General features: G+C 50.3%; 1 protein-coding gene across 3 annotated transcripts in view; it reads left to right on the forward strand.

Annotated features, from left to right (window-relative positions):
- DPP6 (dipeptidyl peptidase like 6) overlaps positions 1 to 12,356 on the forward strand; it is an 827,489-nt gene that overhangs the window by 667,541 nt on the left and 147,592 nt on the right. For all 3 annotated transcript variants that reach the window (XM_076006752.1, XM_012786244.2, XM_012786246.2), the window contains exon 8: positions 10,750 to 10,870. In XM_076006752.1, the coding sequence (XP_075862867.1) occupies positions 10,750 to 10,870 (121 nt within the window). The remainder of the gene's footprint in view (positions 1 to 10,749; positions 10,871 to 12,356) is intronic.

Genomic DNA, 12,356 nt, shown 5'->3' on the forward strand with positions numbered 1-12,356 from the left:
CCCCAGTCCTCAGATGCACTTCCCTGTCCTGCCCAGGGCCTTGGTGACAGCCACTCTCCCCTTCTTCCCCTGGTTGACCTCTGTCCACCTTCAGGTCTCAACTGATGTCATTGTCCCGACCACCCAGCCACGATCCATCAGGGCACCTGTTGTCTGCCCCAGGGCACTTTGCACATTTCCTCCTCGCACTTACAGCCCGGAGAATGCTGGGAAGCTCACCAGGCCACCTGCTGCTCAGCACCTGTAGTTCCAGTGACCCACGGCAAGGAGGGGTGTGTAGCACACGGACTCGGGCAGAGCATGATGCGAGTTCTTCCGCCACTGTGCCCTGAGGCCATCAGGAGTATGACATCTGTTCAGCTATTTACATGGAATTCTGTAGCTCCTGTGTTGAGCTGACCAGCTTCAGGTGCTCACCGAATACGTGCATACTTTAATGCTGAGACTGTTTTCTCAGCTTTGGAAAAAATAATGCATCAGAATCTTCCAAGTTAGAATGTGGGGTCAGCAGGTGCGAAAGGTCCTAAGAGACTTCTCCGGGAGGGTGGCTTTGCACAGGAGGATTTTCCTTCAACATGTGAAAGCTGCACTGGTGGGAAGGCCTCTATCGTGGCATTTCGGACTTTTCATCTTGAGTTTGGTTGACGTTTTGAAGGGAAGAATAATGTGAGTACTTCCTGGTAAGAGGAGCAATTTCAGATTACCTACAAGCATTTCTCTTCCTTGGCACTAAACTCTGCCCTTCAGTATTAAATCCTGTATTAATTTGCTGGAGTGAAAACGTGATGTATACATTACACTGATGTTTGAAGGGAGGGGCAGAGGGGAAGAGTGTTGAAGTGAGAGAGCTGCAGGAACCCCGTATTAGAGTGGCGGCCTCCGTAGCGAGCCCTGGACAGGCCGATGGTACTTACTATGCTAATAATATGTCACTTCTAAACTGCTCCAACCCTCCAGGTTTTCCCCCATAAATTATCTCCTTTTATCGTCCCGATAGCACCCTGCGGCCAGCACAGCAGGTGTGGTTCTCTGTATGTTACGGATGGGAAATCGAAAGACAGAGCAATTTAACTATTTTCGCCATATCCTACAGCTGCCTAGGCAAGAACATAAGAACCAACTTTTCTGGATTTTAGGCTGAGGGATTAACTACAAAATAGGAAACATCCACTCTCAGTAAACTCAGAGTTATAGTCACTGCAGAGAGTGGACGAGATCTTGGGTACCTACCGTCAGCACCTCGCCTGGCCCATCAAAGGTTCCCCAGTGGGTGTCCATGGGGTTGGTGATGATGGACAAGAATCACCAAGAATCTTAAAGTCGCTCATTGATCAATGGCTTTGGCACCTCCTCCACCCCTCACCTTCCCAGTAGAGGTACAAACTAGCTAGCACAGTGGAAGGTCACCTCTCTGCCCCATGGAGCAGAGCAAGGGCCAAAGTACAGGGAACATTAGAGCAAAACAGAGCGTTTAATGCACAGGTGGAATGGTCAGTTACTGACACTGAGCACTGGGTACTCTGAGAACAGTTCCCAGCAATTTCAGGGCTGTTTCCATGAGGAAAACATGTGCAAGCGTGTGTCCATATGCATATGTCCTCACGCTTTTAGTCCAAGAGTAGCTGAGCCCCCCACCCTCATCAGCTTCTGTATACATGACTTTGAGGCCAACCAAACCGTGTCTCCAGCAGCCTCCTCACACAGTCCGTGCAAGAACGGGCTCTTCTGGCAGGACTTCCTGACTGCTCTGCACGAATGTCCTCTCCCCCTGTGCCATCAGGAGAGCGGACTGCAGTCTGAGCAGCCCTGGCCATGATTTCTGCTCAGTCTTTGATAATTTGGTAACCAGAACAGTCCTATTATGGTACGATTTCTTTTTGTTATTTTTTTAGCATTTTATGCGGTTCTTTGATCTCCCTGTTCATGTCCTTCCATACATATTTATTGCCCAGTGAACATGGTTCATGATTTTCACTTGTAGGGATTTATTCTAGGGAGCTGTCAGAGACAGAGGCAAAAATTTTTATACAAAGATGCACGAAATAGCATTTTATCATGACAAAAATCCTAAAAACTGTATGTCAAATAATAGGGGAGTCATTAAATCCCTTATGTCATAGCTCTTAGAAGACACGTCTCAAGGACTGTCCAAAGGCATGAAAAGCATTCCTGATGTGCATCAGCCATGTATGTTACATGACCTTAGTTTTGTTAAAAACCAGACTTATACCTCACCCGCCAGCCCCACCAACACACACTCCCCTAGAAGGAAATAAAATACAGCAAAGTTTATACTGATGTAGTAATTTGTGTACGTATGTGTGTGGTTTGTGGGGTTATGGCATTTTTACTCTTTTCCACGTGCCCCACAATGACAGCAGGTACCTGCGGTCGGGGCTCGGTGGCTTTTGCTGTGCTGCTTCCCTGCGCAGTCAGCCGGGATGCTTTCCCCAAACACCCACACCCCGAGCTCTGCCCCCGTTATGCTGTGGGTTTGCATCTGTCCCTTCCTGTTATTATTTTGTAGTAACTTTCCTCCAATAAGGACTCGGAATTCCCACCACCTTCCAGTTTCTTCTGACACACGCCCATGGAAGGTTGAGCGTGGTTGGAGCCTCACGGCTGCTCTGAAACACCCAGGGGAGTGTCGTGTGGGCCAAGCACACGTTCAGACTCCGCAAGTCCACACTGGCACCAGAAGCACACGGACAGAGGGTTTGCAGGCAGGGTGCTGTGGGACGGGGCCCTCCCGCAGGGCTCCATGCAGGGCTCCATGCTCTACCGGCAGCCACACAGCAGCTCCCTTCTGCCCCATCCCGGCTGCACAATGACAGCTTGGGACAAGGCGACAGGACGCCACAAGTGGGTGTGGAATCCTCCTCGCCTCGTGCCCCTGAGGACCCAGGCACGGCTCCGGGAACATGCCCAGTGAGGAGAGTCACTGCACTCGGAGAAGTGGCAGCCACGGCTCCTCCCAGCGTGTGTGGCTCTCCCCATCCAGGTGTACTTTGTCAAAAGTAATGCCGTCTACCAACAGAGGGGTTAGTCTGCCCTTGTCAGGTGTCCAGGGCAACAGAAATAGAGAGTGAGCTGATGGTCCAATCCTGTGCATCAGGCTCTGAGGGCAAGAGCGACGTTCAGTCTTTAGCCACAGTTGGTGACTCCCGCTTGCCGTTATATGGCCTGCTGATGACACCGATCAAGGCAACGGAGGTGGCATTTGTAGTACGGCAAGAACTGGAGCCACGCAGAGACACGAGCTGATCACACCCCTCAGGCTGCCGTGGGAGGCCTTCCTTGCCCGCCTTCTGCCTGGACTTGCTGACCAGGCTGCACGGAAGATTTGGAGGCAGAATCTGTGTGTTCTGGGGAACAGGCTCTATTTGCTCTCACTGTTCCAGTGACGTGAGTTGACCCCATAGCATTTCCTGCAGGATTGACTGGGCTCCAGCAAAGTCTCTCCAGGTTGCTGTAAAAAAAAAAAAAAAAAAGCAAGCACGTGACTTGCTTGTGATCATGGCTCAACCAGTGGTGACGGCCACTTCCGTGACCTTCCAGACTATTCTGTGTTTCACCCTGTGGATTACGTTTCATATCACATATAGCAGGATCCTCCCATCTTTATTCACTATGGAAATGTCAGTAAAATCACACTCGGTCAGGAAACAGGGCAACTCAGAGAGGCAGCAGAGTGTACGGAGATACACAGTTGGCACATGGTCACCTGGACATAGCCTCAGGATTAGGAAAGTCACTATGACATGATAGAGAAACCTACGGTCATGTGACAATTGAGGTTTTTAAATTGGTATAAAGAAAGAATCTACTTTCTCCCTTGATAATAGCGTGTTGGACTCACCATGATGTTTAATTTCCCTTTAGTGATAAATACTAAACAGCTCTCCTTTTCAAAACAAGTTTAGTAATAGCATAACTAATTGATTTGCTGCGTGTCTTCTCCTAATATGAATATCCATGTGACTTTTGGATCCGAGGAAGGTAAAGATAAAAGAAGTCTCCGGTCCCTCAGCCCAGCCTCTTGTGTCCTGTGAAGGAAAGTAGATTCAGCAAGGATGAGGACCCTGTCCAGAGCTGGACGGCCAGTGGTTTCAGGCTGGAGTTCAGGCTTCCGCTGAAAGCCCAGTGCTCTTTCTTTTTCTCATTCCACCCTCGTATTGCCTTCTTTTTTGTCAAACCCTAAGCTAGTCAGCATGTTTCCCTTTTGGCCTTGATTTTCCAGAACTAAAAGCCAAATTGTGCCCAATTATAGTCATTATCTCCTCCCTGGTTCCTGACGTAATTAGCTCCCTCTTTAGCTATTTGTGTCTCTTTTATTATAACCACCCTGGGGACATGGGGCCTGTGCTTGTTGTAATCTACTTTGAATCAGTTTCAGAAATATTAAGGGTATAAATTACCACTTAATACATACACACACGCTGATTTCTACTCGTTGAGTTACCTGAAAGTTGCATTAGCTTTTTAAATTCCCAGAAAAGGCAAATAAAGCCTCAGCTGGTTAAACCCAGCTAACTCACATGCTAGACATTGGGATCGTTTTCCTGCATGCTCCTTCTATGGGAAGGAGTGGCAACAGCACACGGTGTCAGGGAAAACAGTTGCTGGGAAGGGGCATGGATTTAATCTAACCCCCTTTTCTACAACTACACCAAGAGTTTTTGGCAATGAAAATACAGAAAGTCTGGAACTATTTCTCTAATAAGGACTGAAATTGAAAAGATCTTTTCCTTGTTTAGAAAATTCACCAAGAAAATTAATTTAACTGAAAGTTCTTATTCCTGTAGAGAATTCCAGTGAATTGAACTTGCACAGAATTTGCCATAACCATGAGTGCATGAACCACATTTAGTCTAATTCATTCACTTAGAAAAATCAGCCTAGTGAAAATGTGATGTGTTCCGTAAAAACAACAAAATACTCCTTGCTCTCTATTTCCTATCCATTCAGTTCGTGTCTCATGAAACCTATTTAGAGTCGGTGTTTGGTCTGGGCAGAGGAGAGCGCCGAACTTGCCGTAGGTCTGTGCCGTCCCAGCCTTCCCCCGCAAGGAGGGTAGAAAGCTTTAAAATGCCTGGAAAGGAGAGAAGGAAGTGGTCTTGGTAGATCAAAAATAAAGGCCAAGTGAATTTTGTAGAAAGCAGACTTCTGCAAACTAGTTATGTGTGAAAACTGTTAATAATATGGTTCCTTATCTACCGAGCACCGTCTTGGACGCAGAGGGGGCAGGACAGGATTGGGAGACACACCCCCTGCCCTGTTGGAATCTAAAGTGAACAGTGGGGACGAGACATACAGGTGTTGAAGAAGAGGAAGTTCTGTCTGACAGCACAGCCTGAAAGAAGAGAAAGTGCAGGAAAAGTCCGGGCAGGGCAGAGCGACTGCAGCCTAGGAGGAGGAGTGACTCCTGCCCCTCTGTGCCGTGCGGTGGGGACAGGTGGGGCAGGAGGAGGGGTGGGGAACCTCGAACCCGCACGGGGCTCAGCCGAGTAGAAGCATCGGGGTTTACTGGGGAGATGATGCAGAGACCAGCCCTGCACGGAGAAATTTGAGATGGGAAATAACCTGGCATAGGTAGGCGATGGCTTTGAATCCCATGCAGAAGTCTTCAGATTTTTACCCTGTAGGCTCCTAAAAAGGACTAATAGGATGACGTTTTATAAAAGGCATATTTCTCAGCTGATGTGTGTTGCAGCCTATATGAATTTCAGTGCAGTTTGCAGGCACAAAGAAGGAATGGTGCAGTGGTGCCGTTTCCAGCTTTGTCACCCGAGCACTTGCTAATGTGAGCTGGGTGCGGGGCGACCATCCTGGCCTCTTTTAAGTACTAGAATTACGAGACGGGTTTTGGGCTGTAACGGTCGTCTGCAAATAGCGTCCCGCGTCATGTCCTGTACGAGGAGTGTCGGCGTGGTGTTGATACCAATGAAACCTCAGAAGACCTTTCTTTTGTCTACCCACCTGATGAAAATGGATGTTTCCCTGGCGTCGCCCTTGGCTGTGCTCTCTGCCTAGGAAGCACCTTGTTCTGGGGCACCCAAAGGCGTATAAAACATGGTCTGTCTCGCATCTGTAGGTGACGAGTCGGACGTCTGTGTCCCCGGCTGAGCACTTGCCTGGAGTGTCTCAGAGGCATTTCACAGTCACAGCTCAAATGTGACTCCCTCCACCAAACCTCCTCGTCCTTCCCCACATCCCGTCACCAAGGGGGAACCTGAGAAATCGTGTTCATTTCCTCCTTCCCTGTCACCACCCACACCTGCGGATTATTCTAACTCCTCATTTTTTTTTTCAAATCCATCTTGTCTAGGCTGTTCTCACCCTCAGTTTTTGCCGCTCTGTGTCCCACGTTCTCACCTCCTCCAGCTTCGTGGGCCTCCCCCCGCCACAGCCTGACCTGCCCCCTCTGCTGCTGTGCCTCTCTCAGCCCCACACCCGACCCCAGGCTGTCCTGCAACTCTCCCACCCTGCTCACAGTTCCCTGAGTGCACCAGGTTTTCCCGATCGTCAAGCCTTTTCCCACATTTGTACCAGTGTCTAAAATGTTTTCTTTCCACGTCTCCCCCGACTGTACTTTGCGAATGACTTCACCAAGGCCCACCCATGGAGCCTGGCTCCTTTCCCCAAGCCCAGTGTGCTGCCCCTGTGCCACGATGCCAGGTACGCGCCGCCCAGTGTGGCATCCGTAGTGCCCAGCACTACGGGTCATTGGCAAATGTCAGGCAAACAGATACATGGGCTGCTGGAGGGGTGCTTGGTTCAAGACAGAATTTGCTCCATGAAAAAGAAAAAGCATTTTTTTCCCAAGTAGCCCAAACTATGTTTCAAGATAGGCCAATATATTATGCCATTTAAAATTTTTATTTTATTTTTAGTTGACACATAATTATACATATTTATGGGGCACCATATGATGTTTTGAGACATGTATATCATTTTTAATGATTAAACCCTCTCTTCTAGCTATTTTGAAATATACCACATGTTGTTGTTGAGTGTAATCACCCCACTGCGCAGCGGAGCACTAGAACTTACTGCCCCTACCTACCTGTAACTGGGACCGGTCTCTCCCCATCACTCCCCGCCCCCAACCCCTGGAAACCACAATTCTACTCTCTACGTCTAAGAGCAAGTTTTTTAGATCCCACGCGTCAATGAGATCATGCACTATTTGTCTTTCTGTGCCTGGCTTACTTGACTTAATGTGTCCTTTAGGTTCATCCGTGTTGCCGCAAATGACAGGGTTTCGTTCTTTTTATGGCTGAATGGTATTCCCTTGTGTGCATAGACCACATTCATCCACCGGTGGATGCCTGGGCTAATTCCATGTCTGGGCTGTTGTGAATAGTGCTGCAATAAACATGGGAGTGCAGATGTCTCTTCCACATGCTGATTTTATTTCCTTTGGATCTATACCCAATAGTAAGGTTAGGGTAGGATCTATACCCAATATGATTGGGTGTAGGATCTATACCCAATAGTGAGGGTAGATCAATTTTGAATTTTTTGAGGAGACACCATACTGTTTTCCATAATGACTGTGCTAATTTACATTCCCACCAGCAGTGTGTGAGAGCTCCCCTGTCCCCACTGCTAAGCTCCAGTCCCAGCTCTTCCTTCTATCAGCTGGTGACCTCAGGCCAGGCACCAACTTCCCCAGGCCGCCTGGTCCCAATCACAGCCGTCACTGGCCAGTCGGCTGCTGGGCGAAATACTACCTCTCTGTGCTCTGATGTCTTCTTCTGTGAGGCAAGAATGACAGTACCTACCCCTTAGGGTTATTTTAAAGATTAAGTGATTTGCAAAGCATTTAAAAAGTGCTTGGCCAACAAAACTTTAGCCAAAGTGGATCGAAGGCCTAAATGTAAGCTAAAACTACAAAAATCATGGACGAGACCATAGAGTAAATACTCGTGCCTTGGATTTGGCAATGGATTCTGAGTTGTGACACCAAAGACACAAAAAATAAAAGAAAAAAATAGATGAACTAGGCCTAATCAAAACTAAAAGCATTAATCCTCTGTGGTCTGGCTCTGAAGGCCCCTCCCGGTGGAGCCTCTCCTAACCCCCTGGACAGGACGGCTTTCTGTGACGGCAGCAGAGACAGTGGCAGCAGAAGTGTTGCTGAACCGGACCCGGGGCCGGCACTTTCTCGGTGCTCTGAATTTGTCCTCCCACTTGCTCTTCACATCTGCCTTCATCTTAGGTCCTGTTATCATCTCTATTGACAGGTGAAGAGACTGAGGCAGGTAAAAGTCCAGCAGCATCCTCTGAGCTCCCAGCGCGTGGTGCAGACGCTGTCCCGTGGCCTGGCGCACCCCGAGCCGTGCAGACTTGGATCTCACTTGTGAACGTGAGCTCCTAGGGCCCAGGCGCTCAGCGCCTCCCGTCCCTGCCCCGAGGGGCCTCGGTGGCTGCTGCAGGGTGCGAGAGCTGGCGACGCCAGGCCTTGATCGTGGAGGCTTTGCATTCCAGACGGGGGGTTTAAGCTGTATTCCAGAGTGAACAGAGTGACATTTCACAAACAGAATGGCATGGGAAGAGGGATGTTTCGGCAGATGCCACTGTGGACCGCAGCCTGTGAGGCGAGGCGGAAGGCAGCGGAGGGAGCATGGAGCCTGTTCTGCATTCAGCCCGGGCCACACAAACCTGCAGCAGCCGCGGTCATGAGGAGCGTGGCTCGAGGAGTTGGGGACGGGGGAGCGTGGACTGATCCAGACCTTAGTGGCCTCACCTGGGGCGGCACTGAGCCCCTGCAGGAACCTGAGTGAGCCTGAGTCTCTGCACAAAGAGGATGAGAGGGAAAAATCAGCCACTCGCCCTAATGTCTGGCCTGGCCCAGGCCCAGCACGCGGTGTCTTGCAGCCTCCCAGGGTTTAGCATTGCAGAACCAGACAGAACCAGAAAGCTTCCAGCACCTTTGATTCGGGTATCTCAACCCGAATGTCAAAAGGAAAATATGGAACCTCTTCAAAGCAAAACACACTCTTCTTAACAGCTTGTCCTTTCATTTTCCTTCCATTAAAAATAAAGCCACGGTGAAAAAGGATTTAATACCTATCGTGGCAAATTTTACTTACGTAAAATATTAATTGGCTACGGTCCGATTTGATTCAAAAATCCATTGTAGACTTAGAACACATTAAAAAAAAAAAGCTAAAACTTAGCAATACATCTCACCCTTAGGCAAACTCATAAGAACAGCTGCTGAGATTAAATTAGAATGTGTACTTGTTTCTGGAAGTTTTCCAGCTCATTTCTGGTTGAAGTGAACGCCGCAGGAGCCAGGGGCCTCGGCGGAAAGCTGATACTCGTCGGTGTTTCGGAGCCGTCCTCTCCGAGAGCGATCTGGGGAAACTGCCTTTTTTGTGCTTTTAATAAAAGACGTTCAACATTTATGCCATTTCCTATGTCGTACAAAATACTTTCACTCAATAGTCCCCTAAATGGCACTACGATATTTTCTCTACTATTTCTTTTTAAAAAAGCAACTGGTTTGAGTCTCGTTTCTTGGTCTGCATGCACAGCCCGGGCGCCGTAGACGCTGGGTATTTGCGACGCGTGACCAGCGTCGTGCCTGAAGTAGCGATAGGGGCACGGGCAGAGAATTCTGAGAGCTGCTCTGCCTCGCCCCACGCTTCACCCCAGACCTCAGTTCACCCACCAGGGCTGCGGGTTCTTCTGCTGTCCCACCGGCGGGTCTCCCTCCAGCTCCGGAGCCCTGAGACGGGCAGCAGGTGCCTCAGAGTCCTGCTGCTTTCGGGGGACTCTCGTCCTATCACGCTGCCCCCTGCGCAAATGCCTGGGGCTTCCGGTCGCCACTGGGATGCCGCGGCGTGGCCTGCAGACCCTCCAGCAGCTGGCACCAACCTCCCAAGCCTCCTCTCTCAGCCCTTGTCCGTTTCCACTCTTGGGAGGTCCCTAGAGGAGCCAAGTTCCCAGAGACAGAAGGTGGGGCAGTGGGTGCCAGGGGCTGGCAAGGGGACGGGGACATGATATGTAATGAGGGGCACAGAGCTGCAGTTCGGGAAGATGAGAAGGTTCCAGAGATGGCTGGTGGTGATGACTGCACGGCGTAGTGAATGTACTGAATGCCACCAAACTGCACACTGAAAACGGCTGAAATGGCAAATTTCGGGTTGTGCATATTTTACCGCAGAGGGAGGTCTTACCTGCCCTATGGCCTAAATTAGGCAGCCCTGTTACATGTTCCCAGAACTCCACATGCTTCCCTGCCGGAACCGTGTCTACTCTGTGCCCCTTATCAGACTGTAGGTACGACAAAGGCTCACCGTGGTCACCACTGTGCCCCCACACAGTGGGCACAGAGAGTAGGCGCCCACCACATCATCGTTAATGGATGCTGAATAAAACTCATAGTATCCCAGAGCATCAACTGTTGGGAAAAATACCATGGCTAAAATGCTCACTCGTGTTTGACATTAAAATACCCAAAAGTATCAGACCACAAATAGTCCACTTGCGGTAAATGACAGCATCGGGTCGAGCACGTGGAGTTCAGCCTCTGATCAGTCCTTAGGTGTAGATGGTGTTGGGGTTGGGCAAACCCCAAATGATCCTGAGACGACTTTGGTTTTATCAAATAAATGCAACAGGAAAATGGAAACCATGATGGTGATTTCAGATTTTTTAAGGACACTCTATTTATCACCACTTCCCTTGGTTAATGCTGCGTTTCGTTTTTTTTTTTTTTTCCTGTTTCCAAATTAGATATTTATCTTTGAGAACAACATCTACTACTGCGCGCACGTCGGGAAGCAGGCCATCCGCGTGGTCTCCACGGGGAAGGAGGGCGTGATCTACAACGGCCTCAGCGACTGGCTGTACGAAGGTGAGGCGCTCAGAACCCAGATGGGAAGGGTTGTAGTCACTGTCACTGCTGCTACGAGATTGTTTTTTTTTTTTTTTTCTTTGACTTAACTATAAATCAGACTCCAGTTTCCTGAAGTCCAACTAAATTAAAAAGATTCTGTGGGAGCTTCCAGGAGCACGGGGCTATCAGCGGAAGCCTAAGGTGCTGAGCACACACCTGGCAGCCAGGTGTGCCCGGCCTGGCAGAGCCTCCAGCTCTAACCTGCAGGGCAGGAGGCACTTCAGTGGGAGAGTGATCATCCAAGGAGGGGACCTCTGGGGACATTCAGGGATTGCAGATGCATGTGTTTTTCCACCCTAACTCTAAGAGGCCGGGTGCCTTGGGGAGGGGACAGCTGAAAAAGAGAGAAGATGTTAAATCTTTCCAGAGAAACCGGTCAGAGTGACTTGCTATTCTGAGTGCGTCTGCTTTGACGGACACTTTCTACCACTGGTTTGCCTTTGGCACCATGAGACTCCTGCTGTATACATTTTAAACAACTAAAAATCTGAAGAGAGACGCTCTCTTCTTAAGCATTTACAATCCGTGACCCACTGCTGTAGGTGCCGGTCCCTGTCCCGGCACTTTGTCACCTATCCCCTGGTTTAACCCTCTGCCTTCATTCGCTCCTGCTGCTGTGATGAGATACCCCACGATACCGTCGGCTGCGTGGCTTCCACTACAGAAATGTGTTTCCCACAGCTCGGGGGTCTGAGCTCGCTTCTCAGCCTCCCGCCTGAGAGCATACGGCCGCAGCAGTAACCCGCCACGCCAGGCGGGCAAGGGACGGGCAGGGATGTTCCGGGCGCTCCGTCAAGCCGGCATCATTTCTCCCAGCGCGATGCGTTTCTCCAGCCGGGCCCTGCACTGCGGCGGCTTTGTGCGTCACGAATCACAAAGCAGATGGGTGTGCGAGCTCAGCGTACCTCCCTCGTAGTTCCCCTGGAGTCCTAAAGCTCTCTGACTTGATTTTTAATTCCTTTTAAATTGTCGTATAACTTGTACACGAAAAAATGCACATTATAAGGCCAGTGCGACGAGTTTGACAAGTGTATATACTGGGTATCCCAGTCACGACACAGCACATTTCCATCATCCAGAAATTTCCCTCAGCCCCTTCCCCACCCCAAGTCCCTCTGCCAGAGACCCCACCATCCCGGTTTGCAGTCAGCTTTTCCCGACAGACACCCACATGGGGCGTCCTCCCCAGCGTGGCTGCCGGGGCTCCGAGAGTCCAGCGCCGAGTGGCCTTAGCCCAGCAGGATCAAGCCGGAGGCCTTGCTGTCACACGGCGTCCTCAGCCCCACCCGAGGGGGCTGCTGGAATGAAACGGACGCCGGCCATGGTCCGCCGGGGTCAAGCCCGCTCTGGGCAGAAGCAGCCCTGGGGGACGGTGTGCCCTGGCCTGTGCCCCAGCCCCGTGCAAGAGGCACAGCCGGCCGGCCGCGGGGACACCCCAGAGCAG

Source organism: Microcebus murinus, chromosome 9, assembly GCF_040939455.1.
Source record: "Microcebus murinus isolate Inina chromosome 9, M.murinus_Inina_mat1.0, whole genome shotgun sequence".
Taxonomy (NCBI): domain Eukaryota; kingdom Metazoa; phylum Chordata; class Mammalia; order Primates; family Cheirogaleidae; genus Microcebus; species Microcebus murinus.